General features: G+C 45.0%; 1 protein-coding gene across 2 annotated transcripts; it reads left to right on the plus strand.

Annotated features, from left to right (window-relative positions):
• Nucleotides 1-15905: 15905 nt before the first annotated feature.
• Nucleotides 15906-22618, plus strand: LOC125527976 (Vacuolar sorting protein 39). 2 transcript variants are annotated; one of them, XM_048692492.2, is made up of 14 exons: nucleotides 15922-16963; nucleotides 17732-18007; nucleotides 18458-18654; nucleotides 18741-18882; nucleotides 19162-19440; nucleotides 19522-19594; nucleotides 19879-19927; nucleotides 20455-20719; nucleotides 20832-20887; nucleotides 21211-21279; nucleotides 21409-21520; nucleotides 21618-21707; nucleotides 21815-21985; nucleotides 22080-22618. In XM_048692492.2, the coding sequence occupies exons 1-14, from the start codon at nucleotides 16013-16015 to the stop codon at nucleotides 22170-22172; spliced, it is 2823 nt and encodes a 940-aa protein (XP_048548449.2). In that variant the 5' UTR covers nucleotides 15922-16012; the 3' UTR covers nucleotides 22173-22618. The 2 variants fall into 2 exon arrangements, 1 of the variants encoding a protein (XP_048548449.2); XR_015616500.1 differs by lacking the exon at nucleotides 22080-22618 and having other exon boundaries at nucleotides 15906-16963; nucleotides 21215-21279.
• The last annotated feature ends 2 nt before the right edge of the window (nucleotides 22619-22620 follow it).

The following is a 22620-nucleotide window of genomic DNA, read 5'->3' on the forward strand; positions in this document are numbered from 1 at the left end:
AAGCCTGCCACCCCCGAATCCCGGAGCACGCCTGGCACAGTGCCGCGTACGGGTGGCCATGACCCGTCCGGCGCAGCACTGTTGCCACGATTGACCCTGATGTCATCCACGACGGGCTACCAGTACGGCCCACGGGCGGTGGGCCCCTTCGGGCAAAGAGACACCCGAAGGCGGCCAGACCTCCCCCAGTCGGCCCAAGATAGAGCCGGCTCCCCACAGCCGGCTTGCCACCTCCCTCGAAGAAGACGCCCCATTAAGGAGACAAGACGCGATGGGGCTACAGTGATCACCCACCGGGCGGCGGCACTGTAGCCATGCCCACTTCGGCGAAGCCCTCGCCACCAAGATTGAGAAACAGTAACCAGCCGCCGACAAGGCCCTGACAGTGGGGCCTGCCTGTCGACCAAGGAGCCGGCAGCCGGCGGGACCCACTAGCCGGCGGGCCCCAGCAGCCGGCGCAGAAGCCGGAGAGCGTAGACACAGACGGCTGGGCCCTGCGCCCAGCCGGATTACCATTGTACCCCCGGGGGGTAGGCCTATATAAACCCCCCGGGGCATCCATGCAAAGGGAGATCAATCCCTGCTGGTCTCAGACACCACATAGGGAGGAGAAGAGAGCAAGCCATGCCCTTCTTCCTCCTCTCGCCAAACAGCTCAAGGAGCACCGTGTAGCTACTTGTTCATCTAGTGACCATGCGGAGACCCTGCAGAGCAGCAGTAGGGGTGTTATCTCCATGGAGAGCCCCGAAGCTGGGTAAGATTCGCCGGCGTGCATGTCTTCGCCTCACCCCGTTTCCAGGCACCGGCGACGTCTTACTGGCTCCCACAATGATAAGCCACCCGTTGGCATATGTCGCACCTACCACCCGACATCCCCAGCCAAACTCCCATCGTAGCAAGCGGCCCCGTCGCGGGATCACAGTGGCCTGACCGGATGCAGGAAATGTGCCAATTTCTGTTGGACCTTATACAGCACGGGATTATGCTCTCTTCTAGTATACCTCTTTTATCATTACCTTACAACCAAGGATGCTCTTTTCTTTTTTCCTTTATTAGTTACTCAAGCTTAACTGCCCTGTTACTGTTCTAGGAGTAGTCTTAGTTGATCATAACCATGTTAGTGTTGTTCTTTAATCCTCTGGCAACTCTCCATGTCAAATTCTGCTACCTTGCTCCAGATTTCTATTACCTGACACAACCTAGCATTATGCTGTTTCCTTCTGCTTCATTACTCTAGTTTGTTGTTACCTGACAAACACAGGATTATGATGCTTTCTTGTATAATTTATGTGCCATGATTGCTGGCTGTATAGCTTAATAGTGACTGTAGCTTGGTGCATTGTGTCATGTTGCCGCGACGTTTAGCCTACCTGATGGCTGCCATTTTCCAAAGGCAAATCTTGTATTCTTATGGGTGTGCACTGTGTAATTGCTAGTCGGGCTGCAAGTTGCAACTACTACCTTTGCTCCAAAATATATGACGTTTTGGCAGGCTACAAATAGCCTAACAAAACTTTTGTCAAGATTCAATCTGGAATAGATATCTGTGATTGATGTCAGTATGTTGTATAGCCACAGGATGATTTAATGATGAACCAAAATTATATGTGCTCGGGCTGTTTGATGGCTGCTTGAATTGGATATGCCATTTCCATGCTCCAAGTTTAGTTATATGTGCTCGGGCTGGTTCAGGTTGCTTCGACTCGATGCTTTTGCTTGTTGCGTAGGCGTTAGGCTACAAGTTGGATATAATTATCCCGTGATTGCATACATGTCATGGTGTCACATATTAGAAATGATGAGGAATTGAGTAGAAGCTGGAGTTTAGTTTCTTGTGCTGGGCTGAGCTGGTTTTGGTTCTGCCTATTTTTGTTCATACATGAGTATAGTTTCTTATTGCCTTATGTGAGTTATGTCAAGGGACCCACTTATCAGAAGTCGGTACTTAATGTGTGGATGGTTGTGCTGTTTTGCAGGTTGTTGGCACCAAGGTGTTTGAGATGGTCTTCCTGTTGGTGCACGAGGAAGAGGAAGTGAAGTCTTTGATTTGTCCACCGAGGAAGAGGAAGCACGAAGTCTTTGTCCAGAGGGTAAGTCCTTGGTCTGTCCCACTCTTCCTTTGCTATGTGATGGTGACCTCCATGTGTTATCTGGACACTTTGGTTCATATACCATTCTTGTGATTTTCCAATGCTATGTCAATAAATTAATCTGTAACCTTTAATGAATTCAACATATGATTGTGATGAGAATGAATGAATGAATGACATCATACCAACTTGTTTTTGTCCTTGATCAGTATCATTTGTGGTAGCTCCTAGGCAACATGTGCCTTTTCTTGCTCCGAGTTCCTAAGTATGGTTTTGTACTTTTGTTAACTAGACAAACAAAATTTTAAATTTGGTGAACATCAGTAGCTAACTTTGTTGTGTTTGGTTGATGTTCTGCTAGCTGCTACTGTTAATTGTTACTGCCATGATATTTCCACTGCTTAGAATATGTTTTGTGCCTTAATTCTAGTAGTATTTGCTGTCAAAAACATGATTGTATTGTGAGCCATCAAGTTCTTGGAGTCTTCTTAGAGCTTGCTGGTATTTCAATTTTTCCACCAATATAATATTTGCTAATATTTAGTCATGGTTGCTACTGTTATCTGTGCCCTCATGCTTCAGGATCCACTCCTAGCTGCTTGTGTATTTGTTTATTATTATGTTCAATTCTTTTCCTAGCTGTTGTATGTTGGAGGATATTGCAGGATAATGATCATTTACTGTCTTTTGCAGGAGCTCTAGGCTGTACCTGGAAAAAGGGAACACTTCATCTTTGTAGCTGTTGTATTTGTTGGAGGATATTGCAGGATAATGATCGTTTCCTGAATGGTTGTTCTATGCTTCATAGCAGCACACTTTTGTAGATGTTCTAAATTCCTGGATGATGTGGACTATGGCATGACTGTAATATATATAATGTACTCATTTTGGTTGTCATTTGTGAAAATTTGTGTGATTGGGGCTCTGCTGATCGAAATATTGATTATTTATTGCTGATACTTTATTGTTGATATGTCGGAAACGAAACAAATACTATTTGGGCCCTAAAAGGCCACAAATCAAACAATTCGGGAAAAATTGAAGAAAACTACTCAAAATAATAATTGTGAAAAGGTGAAGGCCAAGAAAACAAAAAGGCTTAGGCCCAATAACGAAATAGTTCTAGAAAAGGCCATGCCCCATGAAATAAAAACGCCAAATTGTTGGGCCAGGCCCATGTAGCTAGCGAAAATTAACAGAAAAATATATATTAAAAAGGCTGAATTAATGGGCTCGGCCCATATAGACACCCAATTGGGCCGGGTTGATTCTTATCCACGTCAGCTTGCCAAGCTGGATCCTACGTGGCCTGGGGAGGCTGCTAGTGACCAAAATTTTGGTCAAAGAACCAACGACCTTTTACATATCATGAAGAAGGTCGTTAATTTCAGTTTATGACCGCTAGCTTTTGACCTTCTATTTTTGGTCACAAAAAGGTCACAAATGAAAAACAATGACCTTTCAGGGACCAATAATGATGGTCACAAGTTGACATATTTCTTGTAGTGTTGTTTGTGTAGGTGCGCGGGACTTGTGCGTGGTCTCCTACTGGATTATACCTTGGTTCTCAAAAACTGAGGGAAATACTTATGCTACTTTACTGCATCACCCTTTCCTTTCAAGGGAAAACCAACGCAGCGCTCAAGAGGTAGCAAGTAGCAATAGGCAAGTTAGGAGTAGTGCTCTGTTAGGAGTAGTGCTTTGTTAGGAGTACTGTTAATGGAGTAACTTGAGTAGCTTAAAATGGAGCTACAGTTAATTTTGTTACTGATAGTTTTGGAGTAGCTTCAGTAGACTTGTTGTTTGCTTGCAGTAGCAACAGATTGAGCTTGGAGTTGTTCCTCGGATCAGATTGAGCTTGAAGACGGCAACAGATTGCAGTAGCAGTAGTATTTGTTGAGTTAGGTTCTCTTGTCTTTTCCCCTAGTGCTTCTCTTCTCTTTTCCGATGATTAGTTGTTGAGCAGTAGTAGTAGTAGTAGTAGTTGAGCTTGCAAGGAATAGGTTACCAATGCAGTACTCTTCTCATCTTGCAAGGCTTCAAGTAGTGCTTGAATTTCAGTTATTAAAATTCCAGTGAACTCAAACCTTTTTAGTTAATTACTACAAATTACTGCAAATCTTAGTTAATTCAGTGCAAGTAGTAAATGAAACATCTTTTTGATTAAATTTCAGTTATTCAGTGCAAGGAGTAAATGAAACCTTTTCCTGTGATTAAATTTCAGTTAATTCAGTGCAAGGAGTAAATTATTGTAAATTTCAATTGATTACAGATAGTAGGAGTAGTTCTAGGAATAGTTTCAATATAGGGCTATTGCTGATGTTAAGTTTCATAGGACATGTTGTTGATGTTATGTTTCAATTCATTAACTAAACTTTCCGGTTACACTATATAGGACCTTCTTTCTTCTTGATCTCTTCTTCTTTCTTCTTGCTCTGGAGTAAATTCATTTAATGAAGGACTTGTTGTTTGCTTATTGTTGTTCAGTGTAGGACTTGCTTGCTGCTATTTAGTAAGGCTTGAGTAATTTGGTGTAGGAATATTGTTGTTGTTTTCTTCCAATGCTCAGTAGAGTAATTTATTGAAATTGCAATATAAGCAGTTAAGTTTGCAAGCTGATTTGCTTGTAGTCAGAAAATTAGTCTCTTCTCTGTAGTAGTGCTCTTGTTGCTCTTCTCTTCTCTTCTCCGCAGTAGTGCTCTAGATGAATTCAAATAATTGAAATTTTCCTTTAATTTTAGTTAACTAAAACATTTGCAGGTAATTAAAACTAAATGAAACTATTCAGTTAATTTAAACCAAATGAAGCCTTTTTAGATAATTTTAATTAATTGAAGTTTTTCCTTTAATTTTAATTAACTAAAATTCTTCCTTTAAATTTATTTAACTCAAACCTTTTCAATTAATGAAAACTAAATGGAACTTTTTAGTTAATTAAGACTAAATTAAACCTTTTTACAGAATTTTAATTAACTTAAACTTTTCCTTTAATTTTAATTAATTGAAACTTTTCCTTTAATTTTAATTAACTAGAACTTTTTTAGTTAATTAAAACTAAATGAAACTTTTTAATTAATTAAAACTACATGAGACCTTTTCAGATAATTAAAACTAATCAAAACTTTTCCTTTAACTAAAACTAAATGAAACCTTTTCAATTAATTAAAATTAAATGGAAACCTTTTTAGTTAATTAAAATTTAAAGCAAAACATTTCCTTTAGTTTTCCGATTGTACTCCTCTCCTATTCCACTCCTCTCTTCTCCTCTCCTCCTAAGAAAACCAGAGTATTCATAAATCAGAGAAAATTCAGAAACTTGGAGTAATTTCAAAAGAGACTTTAGAAAAAAATAGAAATTTCAAAAACTTTGCAAACATATACTCTAACATACTGCAACACACTCATGATCACAAGGATGCATCACAACAAGGTGTTGCACATACTGCAACATACTCCACACAAATAATCACAAGGATGCAACATAACATGCATCTTAGCCTCATCATAAGCCTCTCCCACAAGCACCATAGCCTCATCACAAGCATGTCCCACAAGCAATGAACATCATAGGCCTCTCCCACAAGCAACAAGCATCACAAGCTTCTGGCTACACTTTCTTCTTCCATTAGTGAACTTCCTCCATTAGACCTAGATTTTGTAGGGCATTACATAAACTTCTCGAGGGCATGAAAATGTTGGAGGTAGCAGCCCAAGATTCTCAAGCATTTTTTGTTCACATATGACATTTTATACCCATTGCCCCCTCCATGGTTCAAGACTTCAATCATGCAAGCCTATAGAGTTAGGATAATTCTGTTCAACTTATAAACCGCACAACCATCAAATACCTCAAACACACCCTTAATAAGATATTGTGGTGTTCTAGGACTTAGACAATTTGCCATAGATTGTAATGAGTTGAAAAACCCAAGGTCAAGCACATTCAAATCAGGACTGTTGGCAGGCTTTTGTATTAGTTTAATGAGTTGAAAAAGAAAAGGCAGAATGCAACGGAAAACTTACAAACACGGCGCGCTCCAGCTCCTACATCGCCTCCACCTCGCCCTGGGCGAAGGCCTGGATCCGGTCCATCCGCCCTCGTAGGCGCCGGGTCACGGCGGCCATCGCCGCCTCCTCCTGGGTCAAGGGCCCAAAGAAGACCTCGCTGGTCCCGCTCCGCGACGCTTGCAACCCGGCAACCTGGCGACCCCCGCGCCGGGGCACCAGGGCGTGCCCCCCGCTGGCTGCCTCCCCTGAGGCCGGCTCCCACTCCGACGCCTTCTCCGGCGCCCTCTCCGGCTCCGACATCGGCCCGGTGGCCGGAGTGGCCTGCGGCTCCACCACCGGCGGCGCCTCGCTCATCGGCATCTGAGCCGCCCCCTTCGGCACCGTCCGCGATGCCTCCCCCAAGACGGCGTCGCCGCTGCCTCCATCGGTCCCCGCCCGTTCGACCATGTCGGTCCACGGCGGGATGTCGTCCCCAACGACCACGACCTCCTGGTTGAGGTCCATCACATCTGCACGGCCGCCTTGGCCGTGCTCCCCCTCCAACGACGACACGAAGACCGTCGCCACCGCCACCGTTCCCACCGGCATCTCTGGCCACACCGGCTCCTCACTGGCTCGCGCCCACATCGGCGCGGCGCTAACCCAGGCCTGGGTCGACGCCGCCTCCAGCTCCACCTCGGCCCGGTTCTGGTCCTGCCAGGCCAGGCCCTCGGCATTGGCCGGGTCCAGACCGAGATCCAGATCCGCCCGCTCCTCCTCCTCCTTGTCCCGGTCGACGGTGCCGGACCGGCTCCTCTGGAACGTGGCGTCCTTGATGGATACCGCATCCGCCGCCGCCAGCGCCAGCGAGATCGGCGACCTGAAACCCAATACGAACTAAATACAGGCCAGGCAGAGCCGCTCGGCAACTCGGTTCAAGCCAAAAATAAACTCACCTCGGCACCACCGGAACGGCGGGCCTCGCCGCCCTCTCCTGCGGTGTGGCGCGCCTCCTCTTGGTGGGCGGCTCCGCCACCCCGGCCGGGTCCGCCATGCGCTTTGCGATCGGAGCTCGCGGTGCGATGTTGTCCTTCCCGTGCAGCCCATGCAGCCGCCTCGCCACCGGCGCCCCCCGAGACGACCCGGCTACAGCCGCGCCGCTGCCTCCTCCACCCGGCGCCGCTACATCAACGACTCACGTCAGCACCCCCAATGCCGTAACCCGACCGGCAACTCAAGAAGAAAACCCAAGACTTACCGGCTCGGCGCCCTGCCCCCGCGTCGGCAATCGCCTCCTCCTCTCCGCCGTGGGCCTCGGGCTCCTCCGAGGCGACGCGCACCACTTGCGCCCGCTCCCGGTCGTAAGGATGTCGGATGGCGTTCAGAAGCACCTCCTGCGTCGCGTCGGGGCGAATAAGAAGATGAGCAGCAGCAAAATACGGAGACCAAGGACTCACCATCGGTGCCGGGTTCACGCGGCTGTACGGGGGTTTCCCGAACTGCCAGTCATCCCGCAGGTTGGCCTTGGAGATGTCGTTGACCCGGCGCGCGACTTGGTCCGCCGCCAGCCGCAAGTTCGCCATGCGGTTGGGGTCCTGAAGGCCGGTCATCTGACCGATGAGGAGACTGCGCTGCTGCAGCGGCAGCACTCAGCGGACGATGAAGGCGGTGCCGGTGAGCCCCTCCCGCTCCTTCACCACCGACACCCGCTCGCAAAGGTTGAGCACCTCCTGTGACGGATGCTTGGGGTAGTACCCCCAGTTCTGCTTCTCCCTCAGCGGCGAGTTGATGAAGGGCAGCAAGTTGATGCGGTCCGCCCCGAGGTTGCGGACATATAAGAAAGAATTCTGCCACTTCTTGGCAGAATCCTCCAGCGGCATCTTCGGGCAGTCAATGCCCGACCGCTTGGAGATGACGGCGGCGCCACACTCAGACATCTCCCCGGCCCTCGGCCCCTGCTGCTTCAGGGAGAAGAAGCGCACCCAGAGGTCAATCGAAGGCTCGACCCCTAGGTACCCCTCGCAGAGGGTGGCGAAGCCCGACAGCTGCACGATGGCGCCGGCGCCCAGATGATGGGGCTGGAGCCCGAAGAACTCCAGGAAATCGCGGAAGAAGCCGTTCGCGGGAAGCCCGAACCCGCGCTTGAAGTGCGGGAAGAAGACGATGCACTCCGTGCCCTCGAGCCGCGGCTCCCGCTCGCCCCGCGGAAGGCGCGCGGCAACCTCCATCGCCCCGGTAGGCACCTAGTGGTGCGGAGGTAAGCGATGTCGTCGAGGGTGACGGTCGAGCCCATCCACGAGCCTGACGGCAGCGCCATCGACAAAGATGCTAGAGAAGGAAGAAGAAGGTGGCTACAAAGCTTTGCTCGAGGCAACGGGCGTCGCGGTGCGCGGCGGTCGCAATAAGTAGAGGAAGGAAGACCAAGGCAGGGGCGCGAGCGAGAATGATTTCCGCCGCCCCCTCCTCACCCCAATTTATAAGCCACGGTTCAAAACGTGGGGGAGTGGGATCGTTTGCGCTCGCCTTTCCCACTTCCCCGCAATAACTGCGCACGTACGTGCGCAATAACTGCCTCGAGAATGGCAACCGACTTGCGAACGCCGCAATAAATCCGCACGCATGGGCCGAGGGCGCACGGCCGCGGGCCCCAGCGCGTCGCCCTGTCCCGTCACGCGCGTGGCCTGTCAGACCCCTCCGGCTCCCAGACGCCATGTGGCGCCCGCGCGAAGCCCAAAAGATTGCCTCAAAGATTTTGTGGACTCCTCGGTTTCCCGCCGTTGCCAAGGTGCCGCGATCCGGCTTCCGGAAGCTGGCACACAGTGGGTGTTGCCAGACCCGGCGGTCACAAAATTTGCCTCCTTCAAAGGGGGGAAACTGCGAAGGCCCTCCCATCCGAAGATGGTGGACCTTCACAGCTTTGGGGATTACTATTTATATATTCGTATGTTGAACATATTTTAGTTTTCATTTGATGGATATTATGAAATATGCAATTTGTTTGATGTTTTATGAAAAAAAATTACGGTGCGGCAAGCGTTTCGGCCGAACAGATCCCACAAACGCGTCCCACAAAACATTTGCGGGATGCATTTGCGGGATCTGTTCGGTCGAAGCGCTCGCCGCGTCGTAAAAACAATTTGCAGGAGCTCTTCTGCGCCTTTTGCGGGCCGCGCGTTTGCGGGATCTGATAGAGATGCTTTTACATCATTTATTAGGAGAGGTACGATTTCAGTGGGAAACACAACAACCCAATCAAAAGACAAAGAAAATTTAGCCAACCTAACGAGCTCACGGAGCAACCTTATTAGCCACACTCTGTTACAATCGGCCGCGACAACCCGTCGCAGCCTTATATGTAAGGTGCCCGCACTGGTGCACCTCAGTTTCTGCCTCTAAGTCCCGCGCTTACTCGGCGCTTACATTTAAATGTTCAGTGTGTATAGAATAATGTTGACCATGAATTAAAAAATGTTATACTTGTGTGTGAAAAATGTTAATCAAACATTTGAAAATATTAAATGTTTATAAGAAAATGTTGACCATGTATTAAAAAATGTTTAATTTTTATTTGAAAAATGTTAATCAAACATTCGAAAAATGCTAAATGTGTATGGAAAAAATGTTGACCATGTATTAAAAAATGTTAATCTTGTACGTGGAAAATGTTAATCAAGCATTTGAATTTTTTAAATGTGCATAGAAAAAATGTTGACGATGTATTCAGTAAATGTTAAACTTGTATTTGAAAATATTTAATCAAGGATTTGGAAAAACATGTAAATGTGTATAGAAAAAATGTTGACCATGTATCAAATTTTTAATCTGGTATTTAGAAAATGTTAATGAAGCATCTGAAAAATGTTAAGTGTATATTCAATAAATGTTAATCGTATATTTATAAATAATAAACATGTATTAGATATATACCAAAAATGTGTATCGAAAAGTAATGAAAATGCAAGAGAAAACAAAATAAAAGGAATGAAATATGAGAATAAAACAAACAAAACCGAAGGGAAATGAAGAAAAAAGAAGGAAAAGAAAAAAAGTAAGAGAAAAACACTTCAATATTTCCAAAATAAAAAGCAAGTGTTTTTATTTAGTTTTCATTTATACTTCCAAGTATCCTAAATAAATATATTAACTAAAACACTTTAGATGAAACATTTCAAAAATGTTAACCAAGCATTTTAAAAATGTTAAATGTACGTAGAGAAAATATTTCTCATGTGTACAAAAAATATATAATATGTGTTTAAAAAGTTGATCTTGTATTTAAAGAAATGGCAATCCTAGCATTTGAATTTTTTTTAAACAAATATTTGAGAAAAATATTAATCAGACATTTGAAAAAAAATGTTAAATGTGATTAGAAAATGTTGACCGTTTATTAAAAAATGCTAAACTTGTATTTGAAAAATGTCGATCAAGCATTTGAAAAATGTTAAAAGTGTAAAAAATGTTGAAGTTGTATTCAGAAAATGTTAAACTTATATTTCAAAAATGTTGACCATGTATTAAAAGAATGTCAATCTAGCATTTGGATAGTGTTAACCAAGCAGTTGAAAAAATGTTAAATGTGTATAGAAAAACTGTTGACCATGTATCCAATAAATGTTAAAATTGTATTTTAAAAATGTTAATCAAGGATTTGCAAAAAATGTAAAATATTTATAGAAAAAATGTTGTTCATGTATTAAAAAAATGTTAATCTATTATTTGGAAAGTATTAATCAAGCATATGAAAAATGTGCATAGAAAAAATGTTGACCACGTATTCAATAAATGTTAGTCTTGTATTTAAAAATATTAAACGTGTATTAGAAAAATATATTAGATATATACCAAAATTTGTATAGAAAACAATGAAAAACCGAGAGAAAACAAAAGAAAAGCAATTAAAAAAGGAAAAACAAACAACCCGAAGAAAAAAGAAGAAAAAGCAAGTGAAAAACCAAAAAAGAAAGAAAAAACCTAGCAAAAACATAGAAAGAAACAAAGAAAAACCGATGAAAAAAAGAAGAAAAAAGCTGGAAAAATCGGTTCTTTTTCTTTAGCAATGTCGCGACCTACTAAGTTGACACGAATCGGATGGTGGTATAGTGGCTAGTATTGCTACACCCCTTTTTCTCTTGTCTATTTCTTTTACGTATGCGCGAATGGACTTGCTCGCAACTGCAGATGCTTCAGGCATAATGAAGGTAGACTCGCTATAAGCGAGATATAGCCTTTGCGGCCTCAGAGGCTTGTATCTTCCGCATATAGGCCTAAAGTTGGCCAGGGTGTTGGTGTGCGTGAATGCCAGGGTGATGTTGAGGCTGACCTTTGTGGGTAATACCCTTTCCAAAGAGTCGAGCTGCCAGGCAAGGTGGCCTCCTGGCCCATGCATGAGGGCGAAGCACCTATCACATCGAAATGCGAGCTTGACCCGGACCTTGCGCGCCTGGTTCGTAAGTTGTAAACCAAAACGCCGAGGCGCGCTGCAGATCCTCTGGCTGGAGGACAGGGTGTCCATCTCGAGGGCGGGGGGGGGGGGGGGGGCACCGCCCCCCCCCCCACCTACCACATAGCTCCGTCGCTGCTTGTGTGGTTTAGTGAGTGAGGTGGTTCCATGGGGGTTTTGTATAGCCATGATTGAAACTAGTATGTGACTCTACTAACTACCGGCCACATGGAGCACCCCGGCCCAGATCCCGCGAAGGCGAACCACCCACCAACGCGGTTCCAGAAGCCTGCCAAGTACATATAGGTTTTCACATCTAAATGCGAGCTTGACCTGGATGTCGCCCGCCTGGTTTGTTTGGTGGACGTGCAACCAAATCACGGGGGCGCGCTGCAGGTCCTGTGGCCGTAGAACAGGGTGCCCATCCAGCACTGCGTTGGCCGTACTGGCCACCCACTGAAGCGGTGAACACCGCCATGAAAGTGATGTACCTGGCCTCTGTCGTAAGTGTCTCCACTTGTGGCTGCCCGGACCTACATGACAAAATGGAGGCACAGCTAGTTTCTCTTGGTCCCTTTTTACGCAAGATAAGAAAGAAGATGGAGGGTATGCTTCTGTGAGGTGGTGGAGCTAAACAGAAACCACTGGGATGGCGAAACGCAAAAGCAGAAGAGCTAGGGGGAGGCAAACACTACCTTTTTCCTAATCCAAGCCCTTAAAAAAAATTCTTCATGGATCTCTCCAGGTCTTGGGGGGGGGGGGGGGGCACTGCCCCCTAGCCCACCACATAGTTCCGCCATTGCTTGTGTGGATGAGTGAGTGAGATGGTGTCATGGGGCGTTTATATAGCTAGGATTTGAACTAGTACGTGACTCTAGTAAGTACTAGCCACATGGCACACCCGGCCCAGATTCCTCTCTCTGTCGTCTGCCCTCTATGCGCGGCAAAAATTGGATTATTCCAATGGTTTGGTCTAGACTTCATCCACTCCACCACAAATGGAGTTGATTCTCATCAACTTGTACCATGTACTCCTTTCGTAAAAAAATATAAGAGCGTTAGTAGTGATCAAAACGTTTTTATATTTCTTTATAAAGGGAGTACCAGCTAGCACATTCTAGTATGTTTGGTTAGTTTTTTTAGCATCTCTGTTTGGTTAGTAAGTGCCACATAGGTAGCGTGATGGACGACCCTCTTTCTAATCCGATCGATCGATCTACTTGCCAACTTGCTCACTCCTCCGTCCTGGTCCCGAGTCCCGACCGTGCCAACTCTCACGATCAATCACGAGCCGCATGAGGTGTACGTAGACGTGCACGGCCGGCTACACCTAGCTAGGCCGCTCGACGATTTGTGCATGTGTGCCGCCCTTGTGTACAAGCCGACGATGTGATGGCCGCTGGTGGGGTTCAAGTGCACCTTTTTTTTCTTCCGCAGGGCAATAACGAGATTTATTCATCAAGTATAGAGTTATAATCGAGAGGCACAAGTTCCTCAATACATGAAGGACAGGGGCTATGCGACTATAGTTTGCGACACGATCTGCCACTTCATTCTCTTCCCGTCGGATCTTAAGACGAGTAGACCTCCCTATTGGACATCAATGATCTAATTAATCTCTGTAAGCAATTGTTTATGTGCCAAATGATCCAAACCAACCCATGTTAAGGTCAATACATAAAGCCTTCCTGGAATCAGGTTGTATTGGTTACCATTGGGACAATATTTTGTCCACAGCAAGCGGGCACATAAAATGACAGAGTTATCAAGTAACCGTCTTTACCTTAAGGAAGCACCATCTTATTCCAACTCAACCATGACATCTTACGTTTTCATTTTCTCACTCCCCACCAATACTGTCACATACGCCTTGTGAGATCATCACAAACCAATGTCAGCAGGACGAGTAGTGCTCATCGCATTTGTGGGGATGGCTTTAGCCACTGCTTTAATTAACCACTCTTTGCTACCTGAAGACATGCATTTCTCACTCTAGTCAACAAGTCTTCTACTTAATGTTGTTTGCACCGTTTCAAATATCCCTTTATACCTTCTCTCCTTCGGAACAGGAATCCCCAAATACTTGGGCTCAAAAATCTGTTGTGTCACCTCAATATTTTTTTTTACTTACTCAGATACCATTGGCAAAGAATTATCAGAGGAAATGATGGAACACTTGGAAGGGCTTATGATCTGACCCGTCAATGAAGCATAAGTGTTCAACATGCCCTTTACCAACACCACCTGCTGCTCAGAAGCGTGGAAGAATAAGAAAGAATCATTCGCAAAAAAGAGATGCAAAATAACGGTGCGCTCTTCTACAGACACCGACTCCTTGAAGACCATCCTCCGTCATTGTTTTGTTGATCAACGCGGATAAAGCATCAACAAAAAAAGGAATAAAAAAGGAGATAATGGATCACCTTGGCGTAGACCACGTGAAGGAGTGAAAGATTCAAGAATTCTCCCATTGAACTTCACAAAGTATTTTACTGAGGAGACACACACCATAATCTTGGACATCCATGCCTGAGAAAAGCCCCATTTGAGCAAGGCCTTCTCCAAAAACTCCTAGTCAACATCATCATAGGATTTTGAGAGATCCAATTTGTACACACAGAGTGTTGTGGCATAATTCCTCATAGACTGTATATGATGGATAGACTCAAACGATGTGATATAATTATCAGAGAGTAAACGTATAGGGATAAAAACACTTTGATTTTTCGAAATAAGATCCGTCAGGAGCGGCCAAACTCTATGTACCAGACGTTTGGAAATGATTTTATACATGACATTGCATAGGCTAATCGGTCTAAAATCCTTCATATCCTTGGGATGGGGGATCTTCGGAATTAGAAGGAGACACCCACCCTGAAGGAAATCTGCCTCCCTTTTGGCATTCATGCTCGGAGGAAGAAAAGGAGGTGGCATCGCACTTGCCTCGATGTCAGAGCTCCGAGCTGTAACCCTTCGGCCAGAAGATCCTGCAGGGGAGCGAGACAGACCGTCTATCTACCATCGAGGCCTAGCCCTCATGATGAGGATGAGAGCAGAAGCAGACGCCATAGCTCCCTAGCTAGTGCCACACCTAATGTGCTCCTAAAACAAGTGTCAAGGACAATGCCAATTCCAACACATGAGAAGGCACTTCGGCGGACCACAACTCAAGATCCAAAGCCTATTACCCCCATTCTTCTCTTTCTTTTCTCCATGGAAGCATGAGATGCTCAAGTTGAAACATAGGAATTCAGATGTAGTGTCAGCCAACCTCCACTTCTACCATACAGAGGAAGCCCTTGAAGAGGGCATCAGATCCATTCACAAGTCAACTCAAGTGATCTTTGCACCAACAACCATGGGTGTAGCAAAGATGAGAATTGGCTTATGTTTTTTTGGTTTATTGGGAAGAAAACATATGACACAAGTTTGAATTCCCTCTCACTCATCGCCCATGCACCGTGGCCGCGAGAGATGGGGGGAAGGGCACCGAACATGTGGTGTAGGGAGGGCTTAAGGTACCACACTGAGGCTAGTTGCCATTGGGCAAGACGAGAAACCAAAGTCTAAAACACACACACACACACACACACAAATATATATATATATATATATATATATATATATATATATATATATATATATATATATATATATATATATATATATGTTAGAAGGCTTCTTAAGGAGTTGAATTTAACAGTTGCTGGGACAACTCCACCTCTCCGATCTTAATCTTCCGATCCACTCCACGGTAGTAAAAATCATATCCCAGTCTATCTCTTTATTTTACCCCTGCCAGACAGCACCCTCTCTTCTCCCACCCACGCAACCTCTCTCAGCCGCTGTCAGGTCACTGATCTCCTCTCCCCACTTGGTCAATCTCACGATATGAGATATTTGCAATTGGCATACAAGTCATTTCTCATCTAATCTTCTACCTTTTATGTACACGGAAATAGCTACAACTTTGTTGTCATTGAACGAACGAATGCCAATCCTTATTTAATAAACAATTGAAATAACCCCGAAAGCCCCAAATAATTCGACTAGGGTCGTTGCCGACCCATACCACATAGTTCGAACATCATCTTGACCTCCCTCCTTCAATAACCAAATCCCATCATCTCAACTTCCTTTCCCCCCTTTCTCTAGTTCCCCAAATTGACCAGGCACGAGTATTCATTCTCTACTGCTAAGGGGCAAATGTTCTGTATGTATTACTCCCTCAGTCCATAATATAAGAAATGTCGTATATTATGGGACGCAGGAAGTATTTTTCATTTTCCTCTAAAAATTTGCTGGTTTTGTTAAGTTAATCCTAGTTTTTTTTTCATCAGTTGAGAAAGAATTGGAGTTGCCGTCGCACCAACTAGTCTATCTTCCAGTCGTCTTCCACCTTCGCCTCCACTCCAGCCCCGCCGTCAATGGCGTCCGCCTCCCCCAAACCCTAGCTCCCCACCCCGCCCACCCACCCCCCACCGGATCGGCCATGGGATCCCAGCCGGCGCCCTCCCGCGCGGCCCTGGAGCCCTTCGCGACGCTGGACCCGGCGGCGCTGGCCTCCCTCCCGGCCTCGACGCCCCTCACGGTCCGCTCCGCGGCCCTCTCCGCGCCGAGCCTCCTCTACCTCGGCACGGGGGGCGGGAAGCTCCTCCTCTTCTCCCTGGCGACCCCCTCCTCCCCCGAGTTCCTCCGCCTGCTCCCCATCGGCGCCACCCGCCCCGTCTCTGCCATCCTCCCGCTCCCCTCCGTCGCCCGCGTCCTCGTGCTCGCCGACGGCATGCTCCTCCTCGCCGACCCGCTCCTCGCGCGCCCCGTCCGCCGCCTCGGCTCCCTCCGCGGCGTCGCCGCCGTCGCCTCCTCCCCGCCCGCCTCCCCCTCGTCCTGCTCCCTGGCCGTCGCGGTCGGGAAGAGGCTGCTGGTCCTCGACCTCGCCCTGCGCGAGGCGGACGAGCTGGAGGTGCAGACGCGGGAGATCGCCGCGGGGGTCGAGGGGATCAGTGCGCTCGCCTGGGTCGGCGAGGACTCGGTCTTCGCCGGCACCGCGTCGGGGTACTCGCTCTTCTCCTCGAGCGGCGGCGGCACGGGCCAGCGCGTGGACATATTCACGCTCCCGGAGTCGGCGGGGGCGCCGAGGATCAGGCCGCTGTCGGGCGGCCAGGAGGCGATGCTGCTGGTGGACAATGTCGGGGTGGTCGTCGACCGGTCCGGGCACCCCGTCGGAAGCAGCTTTGTGTTCAACAGCAGGCCGGATTGCATCGTCGAGGTGTTCCCGTATGTGGTGGTCGCCGCAGAGTCCAAGGTGGATGTGTACAGGAGGAGGAATGGGGTGCACTTGCAGACCGTTCCGATCGCGAGGAGAGGCACGGGTGTTCTGACTGTGGTGAGCGATGGTGATGGAAGCGGCGGGGAGGTTGTTGTGGTTGCTACGGCTTATAAGGTAAAGTAGGTATGTTGTTGACTCTGCCATCAATGGAACTTGTCCCCAAATTTGTAAATACACGATGTTGCCTTCTATGAGTAGCTTTGCGCTGCATACTGTGAAAATTAATGCCATTTTGTTAATCTTAGGGAGAGATGCCAAGTAGTTGCAGAGTTATTGAGTGGACATGCTTAGATGGGCCTGGAAGACAGGAAGAAGATTTAACTTGAAATGGTCATGAATTGGAACTAATTGTGTGTAGAACAGCAACAACTTACACTAGTTTTGTAGCCTCCAGTAAGTTTATGAGCAAACAGAATTTTCCTTCTCTTTTAGAAATATGCAGGCAGCTCCCTGGTCAGTGTTGTTGTTGGTTGCTGTAAAAAACTAGTTACTAGTGCACAAATGAGTCTGAGACATGCCAAGCTAAGCTACTCACCATTTGAACTTTTTGCGCCATCCTGAGTTATCTGGATGTTAGACGTTTGTTACTTTCTAGTTCTGGCTACCGTAATTGGTTATGACCATCATGACTGACATCACCTTGACAAAATTCTGCTCCACATTGTCAGTTGGTTGCCATCTGTTACTGTACTAGCCAACTAGTGCTAATTATTTCCTACTTTTCCCATATCAGTTTTCAGTGAAAAAACAAGACAGAAAAGTGGAGCAGGAAATTTGCACTAACTGTTTTCCACTGATTCCAAATGAGTTTAAGAGTGTAGTCTAGCAATCATCTGCTCAGCTGTAGTGATGCTACAACTAATTGATAAATGACTTGTCCAGGTTTTCTGTTACCGTAAAGTATCTGCAGTGGAACAGATCAAGGCGTTGTTACGAATAAAGAGTTATACAGAGGCTATTTCTTTGCTGGAAGAGTTTGAATCTGATGGTGAAATCTCGAATGATATGATTTCCTTTGTGCATGCACAACTTGGATTCTTATTATTCTTTGACTTGCGCTTTGAGGATGCTGTTAATCATTTCTTGCTGTCAGAGACTATGCAACCAGCAGAAATATTTCCATTCATCATGCGGGATCCTAATCGTTGGTCAGATCTGGTAATGTCATCTTCCTCCATTGTTCATTTTGAAATTATTGTATGGAGTATCTGCAAGACCCCACTTCATTTGTTTTTAACTTATTCTTGTGTATGACAAAACTTTATGATTATAAACTTTTTAAGATTTTATTATGATTCAATTAATTAGACTCAAACAGTTTCTTCAGTGTTCCACAAAATTCGTGCATAAAGCTTTTGTAGCTAGGATCTCTTGCAACTTTTATCAACATATTTATATTTCGTGAACCAATTTGGGGAACTGTGAAATGAGTTTTGGTTTTCTCCACCGTGCTTGGCTGGCTGCTTTGTAGTCAGTAGCTTTTAGTTAAGCTGTTAATGCCTACAGGGTTCCACAGCCTGATTTTATCTTCAACTAATCTTTTTTACGAGGATTTACTTGCCGTTTCTAGATGGGATAGTTTTAAACAAATTTATTTGCAAAATTTAGGTGCCAAGAAAACGTTATTGGGGCTTGCATCCTCCCCCCAAGCCTCTTGAAGAAGTTATTGACGATGGACTGGTAACACTTCAGCGAGCATTGTTTCTCAAAAAGGCAGGTGTGGACACAGTTGTGGATGAAGATTTCCTTTCAAATCCTCCAACTAGAGCTGATCTATTGGAACTAGCTATCAGAAATATTATCAGGTCTGGTTTATCCCTGGTATTTTTATTCATTGAACTGCAATAAAGCTGCATGTAGTGACCAATGTCTAAATGCTAAATGAAACTAGGTACCTTTGTGTTTCGCGAGAGAAGAGCTTGTCTCCTGCAGAGATGGAAGGAGTCGATACTCTTCTGATGTACCTTTATAGAGCACTTGATCTTGTTGATGACATGGAGAAGCTTGCATCATCTCAAAATAGCTGTGTTGTGGTATGTGTATTTCCTTTATAACCATAACCCTGCTTTGTAGAATCATGAGTTTATAGCTATCATATAATACTCCCTCCGTCCCATAATATAAGACGTTTTTTAACACTAGTGTAGTGTCAAAAAGTGTCTTACAATATGGGATGGAGGGAGTATATGTTACTGAAATCAATATTTAGTCTGGATTTGTAGATGGAATATAGTATGCTGTAGATTTGTTCTTCTTAGGTTTTCGTCACATATAAAAAGGTGCATTTATCGTCAAAATTATGGGTAGTGCAGGATGAACTGGAATCACTGTTGGACAACTCTGGACATCTGCGGGCGCTTGCTTTCTTATATGGCAGTAAGGGAATGTGCTCCCAAGCTGTTGCTATATGGCGTATCTTAGCAAGGAATTACAGCACAGGTCTGTGGAAGGACCGTCCTATTCTGCCTGGAACGGACTCCCAGGAAACTTCGGCTGATAAAAAATCCGGTGAGGAAATTGCTGCTATCGAAGCCTCCAAGATACTTCAAGCAACATCTGACCAGGACCTTGTCTTGGAACATCTTGGATGGGTATGTGCTTCATGCTGAGCACCTGATCTTATAGTGAGCTGTTTCATTATCTTGTGAATATTATTCAGTAATTTCATGCAGGTTGCAGACATTGATCAAGACCTTGCAACTGCGATTTTAACATCTGAGATGAGGGAAAAACAACTTTCTTCTGGTAATTAATTTGTTTCAAACAATTCACTTTATTAGTACCTTTACTGGCATGGCAGTTCAACACATCCTCCAGTTTTTACTTGTGAGCATGTCAGAGTATGGTGCAGTACAAGTGTACAAGGATGTTCTTTTTTATTCCTCTCCTGAAAACTGATTTTTTTAATCCTGTGGTTACAACTGATTGTGTCCATGAAATGTCGTGTTTAACTAGTTAGGACTGTCAAAATAACTTTGACATGTAATGAACTTTGTTAACATTTGTTTTGGTTGGGTGGTACTCTGCAGAAAAGGTTATTGCTGCCCTTGATTCAGAAAAGGTTGGGATTCACCAAAGGTATGATGTGTTCATGAAATCTTCAACAACTAAAACCTCTCAAGATTCCATTATGAACCCCGATGTCTATGTGAACATAAAAGTTGTAATTGTTGATACATTCTGTGCAGCTAGTTTGCTTATTACACACTTATACGAACTTCAGTAATGGTCTAATAACAGCCTAACTAATTACTCATTGTCGTTGGAATTCAACATGTACAGTAACTTGAACCTTGACATGACTGCTTAGGAATATTATATCTCCAATGCCGGATAATTTGAGTAGATATTGTTCTGCAATAATGATTAAGTGCCACTGGTCTTTTATTTATATCCTCTATCAAGATTCTAACATAATGGGACCTCTGAGTAGTGTTTGGTATGCATCTTACATTTGTTAATTCTTAGTCAAACAGCGTTTTTCTGTGCACATGTTCATCATATAATGTTGTCCATGTCATATCCTGCGCTATCACCTTCATTTGACATATTCGATACTCAGATCCATCTACTATCATGAAAATCTAACTGGCTAAGTTATGCAGATATTTGCAGTGGTTGATTGAGGATCAGGGTTGTGAGGACCCTCACTATCACACGTCATATGCATTATTGCTGTCGAAATCTGCCATGGAAGCATTTCATATGGAGTCCAATTCCGGAGAGAGAAATGATAAAGAAATCGACTCAGACCTACAGTTCATTTATTCATTGAGGGAAAGATTGCAATTATTTTTGCAAGCTTCGGACTTGTATGATCCAGAAGAAGTGCTTGATGTGATAGCAGAATCTGAGCTATGGCTGGAAAAGGTCTTGTGACAAAATTTCACCTTCCCCTTAATGTGGTTACATGTTCATCACTTTATTTGTCCACAACTGTGTTTAAGTTCAGATACTAAGGCATTCGTTTTTCTTTTGTCAGGCCATTTTGTATAGGAAGATGGGCCAAGAGAACATTGTACTTCAGATACTAGCACTGTAAGATGTTATCCTGCACTTACTATTATTGGTTTGTTGTAACTTGTACTCCCTCCAATCCGTATTAATTGTCGCTGATTTAATACTTCCTCTGTCCCAAAATAAGTGTCTCAACTTTGTACTAACTTTAGTGCAAAGCTGTACCAAGGTTAAGACACTTATTTTGGGACGGGGAGTACAAAGTTGTACTAAATCAGCGACAATTAATATGGATCGGAGGGAGTAAGTTGCAACAGCAGTGGTATTCTGTTTAGCTGGACTTGCATGTCTTTATCATTTCCAGTGCAGCTGTTCTGACTGTTATTTGTTGGTCTGTGATGAAGGAAGCTGGAGGATAGTGAAGCTGCTGAGCAGTACTGTGCAGAGATTGGTCGAGACGATGCTTATATTCAGTATGTTATTGTTTGACTAGTAATTCTTTGTTGACTGGCTCGTACTCTTGGTATATTTTCTTATATCATTATCAATGGGATTATCTTTGTTCCTCGGTTAATGTTATGTCCATCTTGCTTTGAACTCAGGCTTTTGGATTTGTATTTGGACCCGAAAAATGGGAGAGAACCGATGTTTACAGCAGCTGTCCGACTTCTTCATAATCACGGGAAATCTTTGGATCCCATACAAGTATTGGAGGTACTATTTTCTTATATTACTGTGGGCGATCCTGTTATGCACAACTATTATTAGGATATAATAAGAATTCTGAAATCTGAAGACAAATTTTTCCCAGAGATTATCCTCAGATATGCCTCTCCAGCTAGCTTCAGATACAATATTGCGAATGCTAAGAGCTCGGGTGCACCATCATCGCCAAGGGCAGGTAAACATTGTGAAACAGGCTTGCTTCTATATGTTGAACTCACAGGAGGTCTGGCTTGCAATATCCATATATTTTAATTTCTTTTCTCTTTCTCTGTCTATCATTAGATAGTGCATAATTTATCACGCGCGACGAACGTTGATGCACGATTGACAAGACTGGAGGAGAGGTCAAGGCATGTGCAGCTAACTGATGAGAGTATCTGTGATTCATGTCGAGCTCGGCTTGGCACCAAGCTATTCGTCATGTACCCAGACGACTCGGTTGTTTGCTACAGGGTAACAAGTCCAACAACTTTGTTGTTTAGCTGCCTATTTATTCTTCTGCATGGAAGTTTCACTAGATCTGATTTGTTGTCATGGTTGCCTGCAGTGCTACCGAAACCAAGGCGATTCTGTTTCAGGACGAGGCCGTAACTTCAGGAAAGATGCTATATTCAAACAAAGCTGGCTTGTCAGTAGATAGCGAAGATTGAGCAGCAAAACTCGTACAGACATTCCTTTGCCATGAACAACTGAGAGAGGTCACGCGTACCGCCCTTGCAGTTCAAGGTACATGATCTTGCTACAGCTCCTTCGAAATGCTCTAAAAACGTTGCAACATCATCGGCTGCTTTTGATGGCGCTGTTAATTCATTCACCCGGGGCTGTCAACAGTGTGCCATGTGTATGCGATCGCCCTAGGGGCTGTCTGGCACACTCTTATCCTGGAAAATGTTGAGGAACCCGGTTTCGTTTTCTTTTTCTCCCAGATCACTTGAAAATGGGATGTAACTTGCAGGAATAGTTATTTAGCGGCAACACTGTAAATGGCGGTTGTAATTGCTGAGCTGAGAGATAGAAACGAATATATGGACAGTGGAACATAACACTAAACAAATTTTACTGGTATATAGTGGTATGAGACTGGAATT

This window comes from Triticum urartu, chromosome 1A, assembly GCF_056163025.1.
Source record: "Triticum urartu cultivar PI428250 chromosome 1A, HENAU_Tu73, whole genome shotgun sequence".
Lineage (NCBI taxonomy): Eukaryota > Viridiplantae > Streptophyta > Magnoliopsida > Poales > Poaceae > Triticum > Triticum urartu.

What these genes read in the sequence shown, in the direction of transcription:
- LOC125527976 (XM_048692492.2), top strand. Translation starts at nt 16,013, where the DNA reads ATGGGATCCCAGCCGGCGCCCTCCCGCGCGGCCCTGGAGCCCTTCGCG. An exon ending in CTCAAAATAGCTGTGTTGTG is followed by an intron (nt 18,883 to 19,161) that starts GTATGTGTATTT and finishes TGGGTAGTGCAG; the next exon opens with GATGAACTGGAATCACTGTT. An exon ending in CTGAGCTATGGCTGGAAAAG is followed by an intron (nt 20,720 to 20,831) that starts GTCTTGTGACAA and finishes TTCTTTTGTCAG; the next exon opens with GCCATTTTGTATAGGAAGAT.